Consider the following 22,791-nt stretch of genomic DNA (forward strand, 5'->3'; position numbering starts at 1 on the left):
CTATTGAAACGATATACACCCATCTGCTTCCTTCCCCGACAAACAGAGACAAATTTACCGAGTATCGAAAATAACACGTTATTTCCAGTAACAAGTGGATTGGATTCCCATTCGAACGAACTGCACCAAAACGAAAGATGAATGAACACAACGGCGAGTAGACATGCTGTGTGCACGTATATGCGAAACACAAGATGCCACCCACTGCTGCTCCACCCTCAACGCCCATCATATGGGAGTGTCTGCTAACATGCTGGTTGGCATTAATTTCGCACCCCGTCAACACACCCTCAGTCAGTCTTGGAATTCCACGATGGATCATCGCGAAGTATTTTATCAGGCCACACATTATTTTTGTCGTTTACCAGTTGTTCACGCGTTTCGGACACTTAAAGGACTAGTTGAGTGGAAATTGCACAATTTGGTCTTCCTTCGAACTTCCGTTTTAACAATTTGATTTTCCTGTTGTCTGTGATAACGCGCCACAAGCAGTTGATTGTGGGCAGTCAAGGTGGAAAGTACTTCTTCTCCCTGATAGTAGTAGCATACAATGGGCAACAAGGTGGTCACTTTTTCCGACAAGCAGCTGGAGGACTATCAGGACTGCACATTTTTCACGCGCAAGGAAATCCTGCGAGTTCACAAACGATTCCGGGAAACCTGTCCGGAGCTTGTGCCCGATGTGATGACCGAGGGGCAAGCTTCGACCATTCAGGTGCCACGGGAGAACATCGAGAAGCTTCCGGAAATGGTGGAAAACCCATTCAAAACTAGAATGTGCGAAGCGTTTTCCCGAGATGGGGACGGAAATCTGACGTTCGAGGATTTCTTGGATTTACTGTCGGTATTCAGTGAACAGGCTCCCCGGGATATAAAAGTGTTCTACGCGTTCAAGATTTATGGTGAGATTGAAGATGTATTAATTGAATAATGTTGATCATGATTTTTGAGTGTTGTCTGATTGTTTTCGTGCGTCAGAATTTTCGGCATATTTTTGAGTGTAAACGGAAATACTTGTTTTGACTTAGGACTTCGTCTTACATTAAGGGTGCCAAATCAGAAAACAGGTCACGTTTTTATGAAATAAAATTAACGCTAATAACTATTTTTGCTGCGAACGGATTTTAATAATTCGCATACCAATCGAATCAGAAATTCTCTAAGATTTGTTTTATATGCTATACATTAAAATCCCATAGTCTGTATATGGTTTAAATTGATGAAAATTGGAAGCATTCCCATTTCCCCATGTATTTGTTCTGTCCATTTGTGTGCTTTCCCGAGCAGAGATGAGATGAGCAGAGACGGGCAACGTATACAGCCACTAGAATAGAAACAACGAAGGGGGATAGCGAAAAGAGAATATTTTGCGAAGTGAACTCCACCCTTGCATAGTAAGTAAACTGTCGCTAGCGTATAAGAATTGCATCTCCTGTGAGGGAAATTTTCAGAATTTTTCTGTGCCTGAAACAACAAAGGTCGCTTATTCTCCTCGTTTTGTGCTCTATGTTTCCTCTCGAGCTGTGAACATTCATTTTTATTGCTGCAATTGTGGGCATCTGTTAGACGCGTGTTTGATGCTTGTTGAATGGCGATGCACGGAAGATGCCTCTCGTTAAATACTCAGTGCACTGCGTGCATTGATATAAAGAAGCAAATTGTGACATATAACCAATAAGTGTGTTGTTCTCGCAAAGGCAAGAAGGAATCGTTGCTTCTCGAAATTATTCTACAAATCCACGCGAGCCATTAAACCTTTTCAGGGTCCCCGGAACTTTTTACTATAGAGTTATTTATGAAATTTCGACGTATTCGCAAATAATATCCTAAATGATAAACCAACAAATTTAAAAAAAATTATTACGTAGTCCTACGTCCTGAGCGGTCGTGTCTCGGATACAAACCCTAGATTTTTTTGATGTAAAAGATTTAAGTTCTATATCATAGAAATGCAGGTTTTCTCGATACATTTTTTAAAATTTTCGACCAAATGGCGATTTCGCGCTAAGGAAACGTTCACTTTTTGAGGCAAATGACGACTGAACTCAGTTTCGTATTTCCTCAAAAGCTCCAGTCAATTTATGCACCACCAATCGAAGAATGTTTTTCAAGTAAGGAAAATCCTGATTTGTCTACTTTTTTAAATGCTCAAGTACAGCGCATATGTGTCAAATCAGGTATTCAAATGTTTCCAAACATATAAATAAAATTGTCTTTTCAATTATTCACAGAAGTTTTATAGGATATTTTTACGGATTCACATGTTTTAATGGTTTATAAAGCTCACCTTCTATTGGTGTCAATGCGCCCCTGATTTGAGTTAACTTTTAATCACCAGATGATTATTTGGTACGTATTCAGATTTACAAATATTGTAAATATCTTGCTCGCGCACCATTTGTATCAGATTTATATATCTAAATCATGTAAATAAAGCATCTCGATGACCTCAATTCTGATCATGGTTTGTCCGAAGCACTGATGTTGGTTTGCCCACATGTTTATTATGGCAGCCACTTAACGCTGCAGTTTGTTTGTTTTGTTCTGTTGTCCTTCGCGCGAAGCAGAAATAAAGTTCCTCTGTGTTGAGTGCTGTTCACCTTCAAAATGCTCAAGAAAAGGCAATATTGGATCAATATGATGACGGTAAACTCAAACAATGAGAAATGCAACATCTACTTGAAAATTCAAATATCTTCATTCGAAAATTGTGATTTCTAAAACCGGACAAACCATGATCATTTTTCGGACAAACCATAATCAGAGGTGGACAAATCATGATCATATTTTCTCTTTGATGAAAATCGATAAAAAACATAAAAATTTGGATAATTTTAACGCTTTATGGTATTATTAGCAAAAAGAGACTTCAGGCTTCTCAACAAACTCAAACCCGTTTTGATGAAATGTGATTTTCACGAAGAAAAATCGGTTCGAATTCACTAGTTGCGTGAAAACACCCTGAATCGGACAAACCAACATAATTTACCCTATCCTACCTAATAAGAATCCTCGCTCTACCCGATGGATTTACTTATAATTTGAATAAATTCACAATTGTTGATTGCTATCTAGATAAATTTGAAAAAAAGTTACAGGGGGGTTGTGTGCGTGACACGACTGCATAGTTGACGTAGGATTATGTTAGGCTACATGTTGCATGTTGGTTTTGGATTTGTTTAAAAAATTTCATTATACAGGTCGGACTCGATTATCCGGAGTATTGATTTTTTAATGTTTTAATGGATTTTAAAAAATGTTCACCACCTCGAAAAAACACCCTATGCCAAATATCAGCTCAATCGGACCTTTGGCGCAAAGCGGTCAAAGTTTGAGTTTTTTGAAAATCGAAAAATCACCCAAGGGAGGAGTAAAGGAAATCGGGGTTTTCGAAAATTTTGTTTTGATGCCAAATGTCTTAAAATTGCATGAAACATCGAGATCTAGTGTCATCTCGAAAATTTTTTTTGTCAAAAATCGACACTCTGGGACTTTTTCGGCATGCGAAACGAAAAGCATGGTTTAGGGTGATAATAAAAATAGTTATCTCGATTTTTCATTCGGAACTTGCTACGAAATGTTGATTTGAACAATAATATACCCTACTCAAAATATTAGCTCATTCAGACTTCATTTACTGGTGTCACAAACGTTAAAATTTGAGTTTTTTTGAAAAACGAAAAATCACCGAAAATCGAGGTTTCAAAAAATTTTTTTTTTATGCCAAATGTCTTAAAACTGCATTATTCGTCGAGATTTACAGTTATCTCGAATTATTTTTTTATCAAAAAAAAAATTTTTTTGGCACTTGGTCGTTTTTTCGTCTGAAAAGTTGATTTTTGAAAAAAAGAATTTTTTTGAGATAACTGTAAATCTCAACGTGTCATGCACGTTGTAAGATTGTTAGACTTTTGGCATCAATTTTTTTTTAAAAACCCCGATTTCTGCTGATTTTTTGATTTTTAAAAAACTCAAATTTTAACGTCTACAACACCAGTAAATGAAGTCCGAATGAGCTAATATTTTGCATAGGGTATATTATTGTGCAAATCAACATTTCGTAGCAAGTTCCGAATGAAAAACCGAGATAACTATTTTTATTGGCACCCTAAACCATACTTTTCGTTTCACATGCCGAAAAAAACTAACCCCGATTTCCTTTACTCTCCCCTTGGGTGATTTTGCGATTTTCAGAAAACTCTCCCTTAAGTCCGAGTGAGCTGAAATTTGTCATAGGGTGTTTTTTCGAGGTGGTCAACATTTTGTATAGGGTAACTTTTTTAAATTGATACCCATATTAGCTATTCACTATGGAATTAGTATACAAATTATTCAAAATTTCCGAATATCAAAAATAAAATACTCCTGATAATCGAGTCTAAAATTCCGGATAATCGAATCCCGGATAATCGAGTCTCCGGATTATTGAGTCTCCGGATAATCGAGTCCGAACTGTATTCTCTTAAAATTTCATTATTAATATTAGAATTCCATCAATATTTGGCCACGCAATATAATGGTTCTTTCCAGGGCCATCAACCTGGAAAGAACCATTATATTGCGTGGCCAAATATTGTGACACCCTTACCCTTCGTTTTGCGCTGCGCCTGAAAGGTGTAAATTTTTCTCCTGTACTGCATTTCGAATGTGCGATTTACCGGCGACTAAGAACAGCACAAACACTAAACCGATTCGATGTTGTTCGCGTCATCATTTCAAATAATATTCGTCCCTTTGACAACCTAACACTTGTAGACAACGTTGTCAAATAATAAATAATGAACACTGAAATCGCGGAAATTAGTTTTATGCTTGCTGCCGGACAAAATTAATCGTCACTTCTTAGTTTTAGACGGCAAAACTGGGGGAGCACAAATTGGACCAATCACAATGTGAGATTCAACACAGCAGAAAATCAAGTGTCACATAGTATATTTCATTGAAGTTCCATATTTTTATTCTTCTGAAGTGCAACTGAATAAACAACTTCAATAGCACAGCTAGTTTCATGAAATATATGATTTTTTTCATTCTAATGGATTGTTAGGGTGTGCCCAAATCGTTTAATGCAGAAATTACGTAAATCCATCAGGGACTGACTAAGCAATAAGCACTCGAAATTGGATGATTTTCGAGATGCGACCTATTTTCCATTTTTCAATTTGCACCTCCAATATGGTCCCATGATCAATGTGCATCCCATGCCCAAGTGGTTGGTGGTTAGTGGTTACCAAGATGGAGGCTTCGGGTTCGATTTTGAAGAAGAAAAGAAGAAGAACCATTTGGTGTGAAAGTATGGTAAATCCATCATGATCTTACTGAGCAATAAGCGCTCAAAATTTGACAATTCTTCGCGATGCGAACAATTTTCAGTCTGAAACCTCAGTGTATTCCTGGAAGACGTAATTCTACGTCAAAATGTCTGGCCATGGAGAACTTATATTATTTAAAAATTAGGGGACGTAATTTATGATGCACCCCAGTGTAGAGGAGAAACGTCACAGGGAGAGTGTAGAGTCAGTTGGCTCTTGCGAAGAAAGAGAAAATACACGCTGTAAACCGTTCGAGAAATTAAAGTTTTTTTTTTTTTTTTTTATCTGTATTACAGTGATTTTCAACTCATTTGGCTGGTTCGTCACTTTTACTTCCATTTTAGGAAGAATGTCGGGAGTGAGAATTGAACTCGTGACCTTTAGCGTGAGAGGCATGGATGTTACCACTACGCCAGATCGCCTCCTCGAAATTAAAGTTATTTTTATTGCAGTAAAATCCGTCTTATCGCTTCCCGTCGCTTCCGTCCTCCACAGAGGTTACCCCGACGTGATTTCGCGGTATCCGTCAATAAATTCCTGTTTGTGCGTGGCAAAACGGTCGAGTTTTCTCGTTCGGCTCGATTACGACGATTCTAACCTCAATCGACATGGTGGACTGATGGAAATCAAGAAGCACGCGCAGCTGCCACAGTTTCAGTGAAACTTGCAGAATTCTGGAAATCGGACCCGGAGATGTGGTTTGCGCAGGCGGAAGCGCAGTTCGTCCTAGCAAACATCACGAAGGATGAAACTAAGTTTTACCACATTGTGGCGAAGGTGGATCAGTCAGTTATCTGCCACATCGCTGACTTGGTATCGACTCCTCCTGCTAAAGATACATATAAAACAGTGAAGGAACGTTTGATTGCACGCTTCGCCCTCTCGCCCGAGTCCCGGCTGGAACGGCTCCTTGGATCGTTCGATCTCGGCGACATGCACCCCACACATCTGTTGGCCAAGATACAGGAGCTGGCAACGAGTCTTAACGTTAACGACAATTTACTGAAGATGTTGTTCTTGCAGCGGATGCCATCACACATTACACCGATTCTAACAATTAGTGACGGTACCTTGCCAAATTGGCGGAAATGGCCGACAAGATGGTGGAGACCCCGCAGTCGGCGACAGTGTCATCCTCTCCTGCGGCAAACGAACTGGAACACATGAAGGAGCAGCTCGAGGTTCTTTCGGCAGAATTTCGTCGTTTCAAAATTGGTGCTGCGGTAGATCGAAACCGTTGTCGCAGTCGCTCTGCATCTCGCACGCGAGGAGCAGATGAAATGTGTTGGTACCATCGGAAGTACGGCCAGCAAAGCGCTGCAAGGAACCGTGCCAGTACAACAGTTCAAAAAACTAAATCTCAACCCACCTGATTCGGCTGAGGTGGGTGGAGTTTTTTCAAGCCGACGATTAAAGTTGTTCGACAAAACAAGTGGCCTGCGTTTCCTAATCGACACCGTTTCTGATGTTTCGATTGTACCTGCGACAAAACAAGAGAAACTTCTGGGACCGATTCCGTTCGTGCTACATGCGTGGAACTTCCTGGTTTCGGACGTCAGCCACGCGATAATCGGCGCTGATTTTTTAGCTCACTTCGGGCTCCTCGTCGATATGAAGAACAGCAATCTGATCGATGTCAAAACGAATCTCCGATCATCTGGTGATGTGATGATAACACGCGTTCATTCCATAACCACTGTCAGCTTAAATCATCCGTTCCACGAACTCCTCATGGAGTACCGAGAGATAACACTTCCGGCTACAGTGCAAACAGCGACGCAGCATGATGTAACGCACAACATCGTCACCAAAGGACCACCTGTGGCATCGAAAATGAGAAGAATGCATCCGGATAAGCTGCAAGCTGCCAAGGCGGAGTTCGCGCTGATGTCCGAGCTTGGTATCTGTCGACCATCATCTAGCAGCTGGGCCGGTCCACTCCACTGTGTTGCCAAGAAAAACGGACAGTGGAGATTCGTCGGTGACTATCGACGCCAGAACGAAGCAACAGTCCCCGATCGCTATCCGGTTCCGCACGTGCACGACCTCCTCAGCGCACTGCAAGGTAAGAACGTGTTCACTACTTTAGACTTAGAGAGAGCTTACCACCAGATTCCGGTCGAGGAAGCCGATATCCCAAAAACTGCGGTGATAACGCCCTTTGGCCTCTACGAATTCACCAGAATGCAGTTCGGTTTGTGCAACGCCAGAAAAACATTTCAACGCTTCATGCACAAAATACTGGGTGATTTCGACTTTGTGGCGGTGTTTATTGACGACATTTGCATTGCGTCGAAGTCCCTAACGGAACACGAAGAACACGTGCGAGTGGTGTTTAAGAGACTCAAACAAAATGGCTTAGTTATCAACGTCTCCAAATGTAAATTCGCACAAACTGAAGTTGAATTTCTTGGTTACCTGGTAAACCGTGAAGGCATCAAGCCGCTTCCATCTAGGATACAAGCTGTCTCCGAATTCGAACGCCCTACAACAGTCAAGGAACTCCGCAGATTCTTAGCGTTAGTCAATGTTTAGAAACGGTTGGACTTGCGTTGACTGATTCCCGAAAACCGTAAGAACGACAGCAGAAAGCATCAGTGGGACGATTCGTCGTTGTCAGCCTTCGACCGTTGCAAACAGTCGCTCGCTGAGTCTGCTCTGCTACATTATCCCGGCTCAACCAAGGAGTTAGCGTTGATGATTGACGCTTCGAGTATCGCAGCCGGCGCAGTATTTCAGCAGCGTTCTGGTACTTACTGGCAACCGCTCGGATTCTACTCTGAGAAGTTCTCAGACTCACAAAAGAACTACTCCACTTTCGGTCGGGAACTTACTGCCATGAAAATGGCAGTGAAGCACTTTCGTTACTTTTTGGAAGGTCGAAAATTTGTCATTTTTATCGACCATAAGCCCCTTACATACGCGATGACTACAAATTCTGCAAGCAGACTTCCTCAAGAGGCGCGATACCTGCGATACATATCGTAATTCACTGTCGACATTCGTCACATCAAAGGTAAAACGAACATTGTGGCCGACGCACTGTCCAGAGTGGAAGCTGTGGAAGCCATCAATCTCTCCAAAATCACTGAGGATCAGCCCGACGACGAGGAGTTGAAGAGTTTGATGACGTCATCGTCGCTCAAACATCGTCGATCGAACCAGTCCGCATTCCGAATGTCTCTAGACCTGTGTATTGCGATGTTTCGTTTCAAAATCGTCTTCGTCCTTTCGTTCCAGAGAAACATCGCATGACCGTGATGCAGCACTTTCACGGCATAGCTCATCCTGGAACTAAAGCAACTCGTAAACTCATCTCCGAAAGGTTCGTCTGGGCTTCCATGAACCGCGACATCAATCGGTTCGTTCAAGCATGCGTGGACTGTCAATCGTCGAAGGTGAACCGCCATACAGTCGCACCGTTTGCTGCCTTTGACCCGCCGAAATCAAGATTCCGACACATCCATATCGACTTGGTCGGTCCACTGCCACCTGCAAACGGAAACCGATACTTGCTCACCGTACTGCATACCACCCGCAGGTATGGTGGAGCGGTTTCACCGTACGTTGAAAGCAGCTTTGATGTGCAAGAAGAGCAAAACGTGGAGCGAAGAATTGCCTTTGGTTCTGTTGGGTCTGAGAAGTGCCCATTGCGAGGACCTTAAATGTTCTACTGCCGAGCTGATCTACGGTCAGCAGTTGCTGCTGCCAGGTGAATTCTTTGACCCTCCAGCAGGACGTGAATCGAACGGATTTCGCCAAACAACTTCAAAGCCGTCAGTTTTTGTACACAGTGCGCTGAAAACTTGCACCCATGTCTTCGTTCGCATCGATGCTGTCCGAATATCCTCGAAGCAACCATACGAGGGACCTTACGAGGTGGTTAATCGCAACGAGAAGCAGTTCGAGGTGATCATGCGACGGACCGAGCGGTCCAAGGCTTTTTCTTTCAATTAACGGAAAACACGACCGTTCTTCAATCTGTCTAGATACCAACTGACCACCACCTTTTATTTTTCAATCCCTAATATATATAAATGTTTCTTACATCTAGGGGCTTATCACAATATGTTAAGCGAGCTTGAGATAAGCACGATCCTATCGTAACACCAGAGCATAAACAAAAGCCCTATCGTAAACGAACTACGAATAACACAATCCGCAAACAAGGATCGCGCGGGAGAGATGTATTTATTTAGGCCCGGCCTCGACCGACCTTATCATAAAACTGACTCACACGATCCTCAATAAGGATCGTGCGATAAAGATGTTTGCGTTTATTCAGGATTAACCCGACCTATCTATGTATGACTAACACGATCCTCAATATGGATCGTGCAAGAGAGATCTATTTATTTAGGCTCGAGCCTATTGATAATTTTGGGTATACAAAACCCGTCTGGTTTTTGGTTGCTGCATATCCCCCTACTCAATGAGTTTTAGGGGAAACTAGAAGAGTTTTCCTAAAATAGGTTCGCGAGGCTAGTTTTCCTATATAGCTGCTAATATGTTGTTATCATCTTTAGTTTTCAATAGTTCAAGGTTCTAAATGTTTCAAAATGTTTTATTTTATATTTTTCTCATATAGAAGTGTGTTCAATTGTATAAAAAAAATATATCCTCGTTTGCTCAAATAACTGTTTTTGTATCAATTCCCTAATGTATAGTTTTTTTTTGTGTATATATTAGACATATGGTTATGATTTTTGATGCACACGATGTTGGTGCAGTGAAAAGCGCTCGCACTAAACCGAGCCTTCACGAGTGTGACACCGCATCGAACAACAGTGAAGTAGGCGATTTCGGCGCGTCGGTCGAAAATGTAAACGCCGTTACCCAGGCAGCAACCACCCCGCTGGTGGTGAATGCAGTCGTTCTTGACAAACTCATCAAACTCAAACAAATTCGCATCGATGGGTGTTACAGCAGAGTACAAGCTGTATGGCATAATTCAGTCTTTTTCCAAGCAGTTAACATTGTTAGTTTTCCGTCATCATAAGGACTTCGTTGGTGTCTGAGAATGCATCAACGCATTAAACTGACGTTATGGTGAAGCAGGCGTTAAGGTTGTGCGCCAAAAAATTATTTGAGGAATACTAAGCATCTTGAATGTCTTACTGGGATGTTATAAATCATTTGGGTTCGCGTGCCAGTCGCAAAACTGCCTTCAACTAGGATTGCATTTGAGCTAATATTGATCATAATGAAGCAATGCTACTGTTTTCGAGGTTGTTGATATTAACAAAAATAGTTTATTTCGCTTGTTTAGTCACCAAGAAAGTAAATGTCGTTCTGGAATTTTGTATGTGATTAGGTTTCGCTTGCCAGTAGCAAAACTTCCTCCACTGAGGGTTACAGCTGCGCTTCTCTCAAGCATGACAAATTAATGCAACTTTTTTCGAGGCCAGTAATATTAACAGAAGCGTTTCTTTTGAGAATAGCGCAAAATGATGAGAAGTGGTTATATTCCTAGTAGTTTCAAGCCACCAATGTGATGTATGGCTCTGTATGCATGCTATGGCGAACGCTTGTTTTCCATTGTTGTTGTTTCCATGCGGTGCCAACGATATATTTATGTAGTTATGAGATGTGGAATAATGGTACTGGTGCAACATGTATATAATCGACTGTAGCCGAGTCTATGTCAATTGCGAAAAAGGCCACCGGAATAGCATTCGAGGTAAATTTTCAATGCATTGACATGAAATAAATTGCGATCAGCTAGTGTATTGTTTTGCGAGGGCAAGAATGAATCATCAATCAATTATCGTCAACTGATTCTACAATGAAAAAACCATTCCAGAGATTATTCTACTAAGCAGTTGTTTCTAAAATTTCACAGCATTATAGAATAATATCCGAAGCTATAAACAAGCGACTTATATAAAATAACAGCGTAGTTCTACGTCAACAATGCGGTCGTATCTTGGACACAACCTCCTATAATTTTTTTTAAGGATCCAAACTTTTTTTTTTTTTGTTGGTAACATATCTAAATACTTCGCCTTCATTCAGAATCTTGTGCACCAAATCCCGCCGGTCCGTGGTCACCGCCACCAACCGTGGTCTCTCGTTCTTACAGGCACTCCGCTGACTGGCTGCTTTTTCTCTTTGTGACTTATCAATTGGTTGGTCTCTGATACTAGGTGTGAGTTACTGCTTGCTTCCTTCCGCGTTGCGTTGTCTCCCTGATTCGTGTTCCCGAGTTCTGTTCCTGAACAACCTTTATAAGTCCACCACGCCTCCCATCGTTTGATTGAAATTAATTTTGTTTATCAGTTTTTTGGAATTTCATTTGCATTTTCAATTGTAATGTTTGCAATATAGTTTTTCCATTCATTTAATGGCTTTTCGTTCATCTTTCATCAATACTTTAAACATCATGTGCCTCCTGTTCATTTTAACAGTATTATCAGCTTCCGGCGATAAATAATCATTTTTTTGAGACTGTTGTAATCTTTTACTTCACCGTAAAGTGTACAAAGTCATTACTTCAATTATGGAATCCAGTTCCATCATGAATTCTACTACTTTCACTTCAGTGTCCTTAGGATCAGATGGTGATCACGATTCCCGCTTTCCTCGACTCTCGAATTGCTCCAAGTTGTTTTGGCTCCATCGTCTCACACCACCCAACACCGTTGACCATCGACCTTCCGCATGACTCGTCGTCCATCCATCCTGACAATCCGGCTGGGATACCGAATCATTACTCTTCCCTTCAGCGGTATGCTGAGTGTTGTCCTTGCCTTTCCTGGCCACGTCTTGCACCTAGTTGGAAGTCCATCGTCACACCATCAGAGCGACCATCGTGTGATATTTATTCATTCTATATACAACACCTTATATATATTTCGATTACATTTTCATGCAGTTTACATACATATTCTCTTTTTGTATAACGTTCCTTTTTTTCTCAAAAAAAAATTTTTTTTTTCAGGTGAATTATTAACACAAGAGCAATGTGTTTTACATGCCTTTTTTCTCTATTTTTCACGCCAAATTTTGCGTTTTCATGATGCTTTGCTTCTTCTTTTTTTTTTTTAAATGGTTGTTTTCGTTTATTTATTTATTATATATTTTTGTTTCTTTACCATCCATTCCTTCCATTCTTACCGTTCCTTCTTACCATCCCTCTTCTTGACGGATGTGGGACGTTACTCCGACTCCGATTCTGAAAATAAACTGTGGATGTGGTCGCTCCCCCCTCCTTTTGTAGGTTCTAGGTGGGATCTGTGAAAATACTTGGAACTTTATTTATTATGGATATATAAACTCTTTAAATATTTGTATTTTTCTACAACACATACTTTTCTTTATTCTGGCTTTTCACATTCCTAGTTTCTATGAATTAGTTGCAATTATTGAATATAAACGTCTTTACAGGGGTTAAATCCTGGATTTCCAGCCCTTCGGTACATTCAAAAGCTATTATTGCGATTGATGGACACATTCTTGTTATAAATTGGCTGTAGACAAATATGGTACAACTTTCGCAATTTTCATAGAATCAAAATTAATTCCTTCAATTCTGAATGAAAAAAAAAAAAAAATTATCATGTCTCCATAAAATTTCCCATCGCCCACCCTTGTTGAGTTTTTACAGCTACATGAAAAATATTTCTTTGTATAATATGTTTATTGACATCCCCTTGTTTACTCTTTTATTTCTTTTTTCATATATTTGAAAGGTTTGTATGCCTCTTCCATTAATTTTCTTCGCATTTGTCGCGCTATTTGATTTCTTTTATATGTTTGATAATATAATTTTGACCCACATTTCTAATTACTCATAAATTTTTACTGCAAATTTTGCATTTTATAAAAATCCCACTTCCAAAGTGTGGTTGTTTAAATTTCAAAATCACACATTTAAAATTCGATAAGTGCATTTCCCCATATTTCCCTGATCATACTATTGAAGTATGGGAGATAGAAATGTTTTTTCAAACGAAATAAGCATTTTTTTTTACAGAATTGATGGAATACTGTTAATAATAGTTGTTCCCTCTTTGATTCCACTTTATGTTTCGAGAAGAGAAAAAAAAAATAATAAAGCCACATCAATTAGAAAATTTTCCCACATTTCCCCTTTTTAAAATATCCAAATATTGGGGATATTTAGCTTGATAGCTTGTTTGGTATTACCATCTTATTTTTATAAATGACTCCTGTCTGCTGTTTTTTGATTTCTTTGGTTCATTATTCTTCTTTGTTTCCATATCGTTGTTCTTCCAATCTTCCATTTTTTTCTTTTTAGCAGCAACGATAAGATCCGTTTTTTCTTTTTCCAAAGTGTTCAATTCTACCTGAAACTGTCCAATCAATGTGTTCAGATGATGGTTTTTTATTTTGATTTCATTGTAATTTTTCAATTTCTTTTCCAGTGCCTCAATCGAGTTTTTCAATCCCATTATTTCGTCCATCGAGCAATTGTTTTTGTCAATCAAACATAGTTTTTCTTGTTCCTTAGTTGTCAATTCGTTCTTTAATGACATCGACATCGATTGTCCAAAAGCTCATTTTTATTATTTAACTCGGCGTTATTACTAGCGCACAGTTCCAGTTGATTCTCTGTTGCTTTATTTTTGACGTAGAACTACGTCTTTCATTAAGGTTGCCAAATCAGAAAACAGGTCTCGTTTTTATGAAATAAAGTTAACGTTAATAACTATTTTGCCGCGAACGGATTTTAGCGATTTACATACTAAACAAATCGGAAATTCCCTAAGATTCATTTAATATGTTATACATTAGAATCCCCTGGTTTGTAAATGGTTAAAATTCATGAAAACTTTGGGCGTTTCCATTTTTCCATACATTTGTTCTGTTCATTTGTGAGCTTTCCCGAACAGAGCTGTCAATAACGAGCAACTTATCGACGACCAACGAAGGGGAAATCGTAGGATTTGAAGTCGCCGTGAACAAAGGAAAAGTAGAAGAATGAAGGGGAATATTTGCCTTGAGTATAAACAGTGGATCTCGCTGAGGCAAACTTTCATTCGGCATCGGACTGTTGAGCAATCCAGTTCACTTTGCTTTCGCTGAGATTGGACCCTACCAGTGGTAATCCAACTTGGATATTGTCGTTTCTTTCCGCGTCATAAATTGGACGCTTCACGTAGTGTGTGATGAGCAAGAAGAAGAGGAAGACAGGCTCGAGCCCTGCAAAAAACGAACGCATTGCCAGGGGCAATAAAATTTCGGGGCAAGCGTCGTCTATTGATGCACGCGATGTTGGTGCAGTGAAAAGCGCTCGCACTGAACCGAGCCTTCGCGAGTGTGACACCGCAACGAACAACAGCAAAATAGGCGATTTCGGTGCGTCGGTCGAAAATGTAAACGGCTTCTTTGGTGCTTTTGAGAATGCATTAAACTGACGCTATGGCGAAGCAGGCGTTAAGGTTATGCTCCAAAAAAATATTTGGGGAATACCAAGCATCTTGAATGTATTACTGGAATATTATAAGTTATTTAGATTTAGGTCAACTAGGATTGCATTTGCGCTAATATTGATCATAATGAAGCATTGCTACTGTTTTCGAGGTTGTTGATATTAACAAAAAGAGTTTATTTCACTTGTTTAGTCATCAAGAAAGTAAATGTAGTTCTGGAGTGTTGTATGTGATTAGGTTTCGCTTACCAGTAGCAAAAATTCCTCCACTAAGGGTGACAGTTGCGCTTCTCTCGAGCATGAGAAAGTAACGCAACTTTTTTTTATTTAACAAAAGCGTTTGTTTAATAACTGGCATTTTTCATGTTGAAGGTTTTTTATATCCACCTTCATCTGCTGTTTCTCATTTTCTAGTTCTATAATTCTTCGTTCAAATGCGAGGAATTTAGATTCTATCCTATTATTAATTTCGTTGCAAATTTCGATCGTACTTATAAGTTTCTGTAATTTATCATCAGCTTGTACTGTTGGAGCAAATTTGCCTTTCCATTCGGCAACATCTTTAGAAATATTCTTTTTGAAGTAAAAAGACGGGTGGGTAATGTCGGGGACATAACCGGAGTGACGTAGGACTATACAAAGGGGACAGCTTTTGTTAAATATATATATTTTAAATATATTGTTTTATTTTCTTCTCCTACGTGAATACCTACCTATCTACCTGAAAAATGGATTAGTTTACTGTTTACTCTTTATGAATATGTTGATGGTTCTGAAAAGAACCTTTGGTGTTGTGTTTTTGTTATCACTCGATATTCCCATCTTGTTCGGTTAAATCTTCCTGTTTAGTTATTGCGTTTGCCACTCGCCACAGCTTTCAAATTTGGAAAATTTCTTCCCATCCAGCTTGTGACATGTTGTTCAGTAAATTACATTGATTGCGACGTGTCGGAGAAACACTTTGCCACTCACTGAAACTAATTGTTGCCTTGATGAGCGCCGAACCGAAGCTGCTCTGTTCTTGATGCGGGTTTTCTGATTGTCGTGAGCAGCTTTGCAAGCCAACTCGAGCACTCCGACGGCCGAAACTCTATAATCGTTGTTAGGTATACTGGTGCTCCGGCATAAATCCGTTCGGCCTAGTTACCCTTGCGGAGCAATCAGTGAATGCGACCAACAGGGAACTGGAGACCTGCACGGTTCGAGTGAGACTTTGCCTTTCCCTTAACTTGTCCTCCTTTGTTACGTCCACGATGCCGATTTACGGGTTTACGGTTTGAAAGAAAATAAGATATTTTTTTGGGGTCCGCGTGTTTTATACTCTAGCGGTACACACTCACAGGATAGAGACAAATCGGCAGACTCAACCAGAGGGGCGAGTCCAACGAGACGAACGAATGAGCGTTAAAAGGGAGCGATGGCAAAAAAATACATTCATTACGATTTGTTCGCTCGTTGGATTCACATGCAGGCTAAAAAGGGTCCTTTTCAGGATCACAAAATTATCTTCAATCTAAAGAGTTTATTGTTTTGTTGTCACTCGATATCAACATCTTGTTCGGCTAAACCTTCCTGTTTAGCGATTTTTTGCCACTCGCCACATCTTTCACAGTTGGAAAATTTCTTCCCATCCAGCTTGTGACATATTTTACAGTAAATTACATTCAATGGCACGTTGCATTACCACCACTCAGTATCGGATTGGAGGTAATTTTAACCTGTAATTGAACATTTGCGATGACAGTGGTACAGTGTTGACTTTCAATGTGGGGTCATAATTTGGACCCCGAACTCTATGTTTACAAAAATGTCCAACTAAATATGTCGCATTACAGGTCCGTCCAATTAGCTAAATGTCGAGATAAGTGTAAATTACTGTACTTTCGATCAAGAAGCAATTTAAGAATTGGTGAAAATCAATAAGCTCAGAACAACTGCCAAATTCACATACTCATCATATCCTGGCAAACAAATTATGAAAAAATCAATTTGTGTTTTATTATTATTTTGAATAATGTTTTAGAAAGCATTGAACTGTATTTCCTAAACTCTTTTTTGGAAGGTTTAATGGCCCTGAAAAGCGCCTTGTTTTATGGAATGGTTCCAATTTAGAAAACTTAGTACTCGTGGTTTTGAAAAAAACCATTTCGAACGCCCTCGATGCCGCCTTGTTCTGGATTTGCCACCAAAGCAGTTTGTATAAAGAACAAACTTTTTTCTTCTGCTACCTGATGCCGTTTTGCGATTGCGTTTGCCATTCGCCACTCGCTGCAACTGCCTGTTGTCTTGATGTCCACCGAACCGAGTGTGTTCTGTTCCGAATGCGGGTTTTCTTATCGTCGCGAGCAGCTTTGCCAGCTAACTCGATCACTTCGGCGGCCGAAACTACATAACGCCGGCTAGGTGGACTGGTGCACTGGTACTAACGCGCTCGGCCTAGCTACCCTTGCGGGGAACTCCAGATCAACACGGTTCGAGCGGGATTTTGCCTTTCCCTTCACTTTTCCTCCTTCACCATGTCCAGACATGGCTGCTTGGGTTGGTTTGTTGATGTGTTGTGATGCGAACCGATGTGGTGTACGGTTTGAATGAGAATGATCGTTACGGCAGCGGAGCGGGGATTTTTAAGCTGACTGGCTGGCTCGAGAGTTACGCATGTGTGAGACTGCGACCAATGTTTCGTTAATTTTTTTCTTTTTCCTTCCCAATTGTGCTTCATTCTATTTCGCTGCTGCTCTGGTTGCCCGTTTTGGTCGGTACGATTTGAGGAGCACAAAATGGACCAATCAAAAATGGGCACATAGTGCATTTTGACAATGCTTGATATTTCACAATTATTCAATTATTTATCTCAAGATAAATGAAATGTTATTCGTTATGATAGATGCGTATATATATTTCCTATCAATTGATGCAAAAACCTTTGCGATCTATTGAGAAATGCTCGAGTTATAAGCGTTCCAAATCTTGCATTTTTTCCTACTTGTTCAGTGCCTAGATTTCCATTTCACCCCCTATATCTTCCGGTTAGACGTAGTCCTACGTCAATAAATCGTTCTTTCACTTCTCGTGTGAACCTAGCGGTCTAGACAACAGGAATTTCGGACGATCACAAACGCGACGATGTTCTTCCTCTAACAGCCAAAAACGAACTCCCTGTACTTTATTCTATTTCTGCCTATCTCTCTATACCCAAGTTTGGTATATCTATTTCGTTTTATATCATAAAACTCTTTTAGAATAAATAAAAGACGGGTGGGTAATGTCGAGGACATAACCGGAGTGACGTAGGACTATACAAAGGGGACAGCTTTTGTTAAATATATATTTTAAATATATTGTTTTATTTTCTTCTCCTACGTGAATACCTACCTATCTACCTGAAAAATGGATTAGTTTACTGTTTACTCTTTATGAATATGTTGATGGTTCTGAAAAGAACCTTTGGTGTTGTGTTTTTGTTATCACTCAATATTTCCATCTTGTTCGGTTAAACCTTCCTGTTTAGCTATTGCGTTTGCCACTCGCCACAGCTTTCACAGTTGGAATATTTCTTCCCATCCAGCTTGTGACATGTTGTTCAGTAAATTACATTTAATGCGACGTGCCGGAGAAACACTTTGCCACTCACTGAAACTAATTGTTGCCTTGATGAGCGCCGAACCGAAGCTGGTCTGTTCTTGATGCGGGTTTTCTGATTGTCGTGAGCAGCTTTGCAAGCCAACTCGAGCACTCCGACGGCCGAAACTCTATAATCGCTGTTAGGTATACTGGTGCTCCGGTACCAATCCGTTCGGCCTAGTTACCCTTGCGGAGCAATCAGTGAATGCGACCAACAGGGAACTGGAGACCTGCACGGCTCGAGTGAGACTTTGCCTTTCCGTTAACTTGTCCTCCTTTGTTACGTCCACGATGCCGATGCCGTACAACCACACGGGTTTACGGTTTGAAAGAAAATAAGATATTTTTTTGGGGTCCGCATGTTTTATACTCTAGCGGTACACACTCACAGGATAGAGACAAATCGGCAGACTCAGCCAGAGGGGCGAGTCCAACGAGACGAACGAATGAGCGTTAAAAGGGAGCGATGGCAAAAAAAATATATTCATTACGATTTGTTCGCTCGTTGGATTCACATGCAGGCTAAAAAGGGTCCTTTTCAGGATCACAAAATTATCTACAATCTAAAGAGTTTATTGTTTTGTTATCACTCGATATCCCCATCTTGTTCGGCTAAACCTTCCTGTTTAGCGATTTTTTGCCACTCGCCACAGCTTTCACAGTTGGAAAATTTCTTCCCATCCAGCTTTGTGACATGTTGTACAGTAAATTACATTCAATGCGACGTGCCGAAGCGCCACTCAGTGTCGCATTGGAGGCGATTTTAACCTGTAATTGAACATTTGCGATGACAGTGGTACAGTGTCGACTTTCAATGTGGGGTCATAATTTGGATCTCTATGTTTACAAAAATGTCCAACTAAATATGTCGCATTACATGTCCGTCCAATTAGCTAAATGTCGAACTAATTGTAAATTACTGTACTTTCAATCTAGAAACAATTTAAGAATTGGTGAAAATTGAATAATCAGGAAAGTCCCCAACTATCAATAGGCTCAGAACAACTGCCAAATTCACATACTCATCAGATTCTGGCAAACAAATTATGAAAAAATCAATTTGTGTTTTATTATTATTTTGGATACTGTTTTAGAAAGCATTGAACTGTATTTCCTAAACTCTTTTTTGGAAGGTTTAATGGCCCTGAAAAGCACCTTGTTTTATGGAATGGTTCCAATTTAGAAAACTTAGTACTCGTGGTTTTGAAAAAAACCATTTCGAACGCCCTCGATGCCGCCTTGTTCTGGATTTGCCGCCAAAGCAGTTTGTATAAAGAACAAACTTTTTTCTTCTGCTACCTGATGCCGTTTTGCGATTGTGTTTGCCACTCGCTGCAACTGCCTGTTGTTGTCTTGATGTATTCTGTTCTGAATGCGGGTTTTCTTATCGTCGCGAGCAGCTTTACCAGCCAACTCGATCACTTCGGCGGCCGAAACTATATAACGCCGGCTAGGTGGACTGGTGCACTGGTACTAACGCGTTCGGCCTAGCTACCCTTGCGGGGAACTCCAGATCAGCACGGTTCGAGCGGGGTTTTGCCTTTCCCTTCACTTTTCCTCCTTTACCATGTCCAGACATGGTTGCTTGGGTTGGTTTGTTGATGTGTTGTGATGCGAACCGAAGTGGTGTACGGTTTGAATGAGAATGATCGTTACGGATGGAAGGAAGGTATTGTATTATAGAGACTTTAAACTTTTGCAGTTCATTCGTCTCTAGCCTTGAGAAAGGCCCTTTGAAAACTCTACTCTACTTTACTCCAGCGCTACCACCTCCGCCCTCTTGCCTTGAGAAAGGCACTCGATCCCTCGCCGTCCAGCCCGTCCAGCAACGATGTTGTCCAGTCGGTGTCCACACAAAGAATGATCGTTACGGCAGCGGAGCGGGGATTTTTAAGCTGACTGGCTGGCTCGAGAATTACGCATGTGTGAGACTGCGACCAATGTTTCGTTCATTTTTTTCTTTTTCCTTTCCAATCGTGCTTCATTCTATTTCGCTGCTGTTCTGGTTGCCCGTTTTGGTCGGTACGATTTGAGGAGCACAAAATGGACCAATAAAAAATGGGCACATAGTGCATTTTGACAATGCTTGATATTTCACAATTATTCAATTATTTATCTCAAGAAAAATGAAATGTTATTCGTTATGATAGATGCGTAGATATATTTCCTATCAATTGATGCAAAAACCTTTGCGATCTATTGAGAAATGCTCGAGTTATAAGCGTTCCAAATCTTGCATTTTTTCCTACTTGTTCAGTGCCTAGATTTCCATTTCACCCCCTATATCTTCCGGTTAGACGTAGTCCTACGTCAAAACGAACTATGAATCACACGATCCGCAAATAAGGATCGTGCGAGGAGAGATGTATTTATTTAGGCTCGGAATCGACCCGACCTTATCGGAAACTTATTTACACGATCCGCAATAAGGATCGTGCGATAAAGATGTATATATTTTGCATCAATCGGGCCCTATCGTAAACTTGGGTAAATGAACCCGTCTGTTATTATGGGGTCGCTGCAATCATAAATGGAAAAAAGGAAACTATATCTGTAGACAGATTAAAACCGGCGTTTACTTGCGATTAAAGCATTTTGGATCATCCAGGAGACGACCCTAGAACATTAGTTACTCGATCCGGTCATCGTGTCCGGTTCTTAGTGCAACTGGAGTAAAAAATCCGTCTTACCGCTTCCCGTCGCTTCTGTCCTCCACAAAATCATTCAGAATTTTGCCGATAATATTATACTATTTAAGTAATAATCTATTATCATCCATTTATTGGTTGAGATCACAATCGCAACATCCATTTCCGTCTGTTGATTATGTCCGCAAAAGCGGAATTAATTTCTCCCGCGCCCATTTTAGATTACGACAAGGACGGTTTTATCGGCCAGTCCGACCTGCTAAACGTGATCACTGCACTAACCAGAAACGACCTAACGGTGGAGGAGCACCAGCAAATCGCCGAGAAAGTGATCGAAGAGGCGGATGTCGATGGTGACGGGAAGCTGTCCTATTTGGAGTTCGAACACGTGATTACCCGAGCGCCTGATTTTATTTCCACCTTTCATATTCGAATTTAAAATGATGTTACTGCCGCTGCTGCCGTGGTGGTAACTAGTTCGAATGTGTTATATCCGATTGACGACGACGGAGACCCTCTATCGTCGAATAGTGAGAATCAGTAATGGCAAGCAAAAGGGTGTGTGAAGTGGATGTATACAATGTTTACCAACAGTATAATAACTGTTATATGGGAGCCTGTGGCGCCATCTCTGATAACATTAGGAAGTTTGGTTTGGTATTTGAATTTGTTCAAATTCATTCATTGAGAAAATAATCATTATAACTATTATTAGCAAATATATTGAGAAACGTGTTATTTAAATAAAGCTTCTGGTGTACAACAATAATTATCATTGGTTCTCGATTTCTTGGCCGAAATTCCTATTTTAATAATTAGTAAAAGTTATCGAATATTTCACCTTCGACGAGATGAAATAGTAATTCAAACATTACTTCGATACTTGCATCAATAGCTAAAATAAACTCTGTTCGCGGTGTTCACTGGATATTAATTAGGTACCTCCATGATTCGGATGACACACTCCTGGCCACTGAAATGCGGTCGTCCGCAGTAAATTTATGCGAGTTGAGTGCACAATCGAGAGCGTTTTAAATGATCAATATCCAACTTCCGACCGAGTCCTTTCCAGTGAAGTGAAGTTGCTTTAGTAATAGGGGAAAAAAGTTGGAACAGTGATTATAGAGAATAAGTAACGGTTGTTTGTTGAACACTCATTTGATCGGAGGGTTGGAACGAGAACGAGAAATATTGTTTCTAATGCACTTCAGCTAATGGGGAAGCGAGCAAGCGAAAAGGATGCTCGGTGTGGCAGATGTGAGTTCGTGGAAATTGTTTATGATGAATCAGAGAAGAGGGGAGAGTTTGGAAAATGTAATTCCCTCTCATTAAAATAATTTAATCAATGGCTGCACGGGCGCATACAGCGCGACGCTTTAAACCGGGGAATGCATTCACTTGATCCGGAACTATGTTAGGTGTTATGGAATGGTTTTTCCAGGAAAATTAGGCATACCGCAAATATCAAAATAATTTTCCTCTTATTGATAATAATGATAATAATTATATTACGGTACTAATAGTGTGCAAATTAAATTGAACAAAACTACTAAACGAATAAACAATTTAAGCCATTATCTAAACGTATTTATTCCATGGAATGTCGAGAGAATTTCCAACCCGGGAAGACCCCAGACCGATCGGGAATTGAACCCAATACCTATGTCAGTATACGCCAGGAATTTTCAAGGGAATTCCCGCTTTATCAGATCGCCGGCCACGCTGCTATCGTTTCCTAGTTCGAGCACCTGAGCATACCCAAGCCTATTTCTAGTCGATACTTCAGGCCCATTACTCATCCCAAGGCATGTCAAGA

General features: G+C 40.4%; 1 protein-coding gene across 1 annotated transcript; it reads left to right on the forward strand.

Annotated features, from left to right (window-relative positions):
* The first annotated feature begins 511 nt into the window (after positions 1 to 511).
* On the forward strand, positions 512 to 21,656 carry LOC129779932 (calcium and integrin-binding family member 2). Its single transcript, XM_055787716.1, has 2 exons — positions 512 to 902; positions 21,197 to 21,656. The coding sequence occupies exons 1-2, from the start codon at positions 551 to 553 to the stop codon at positions 21,412 to 21,414; spliced, it is 570 nt and encodes a 189-aa protein (XP_055643691.1). The 5' UTR covers positions 512 to 550; the 3' UTR covers positions 21,415 to 21,656.
* Positions 21,657 to 22,791: the final 1,135 nt, after the last annotated feature.

The sequence above is a fragment of the Toxorhynchites rutilus genome, chromosome 3, assembly GCF_029784135.1.
Source record: "Toxorhynchites rutilus septentrionalis strain SRP chromosome 3, ASM2978413v1, whole genome shotgun sequence".
Taxonomy (NCBI): domain Eukaryota; kingdom Metazoa; phylum Arthropoda; class Insecta; order Diptera; family Culicidae; genus Toxorhynchites; species Toxorhynchites rutilus.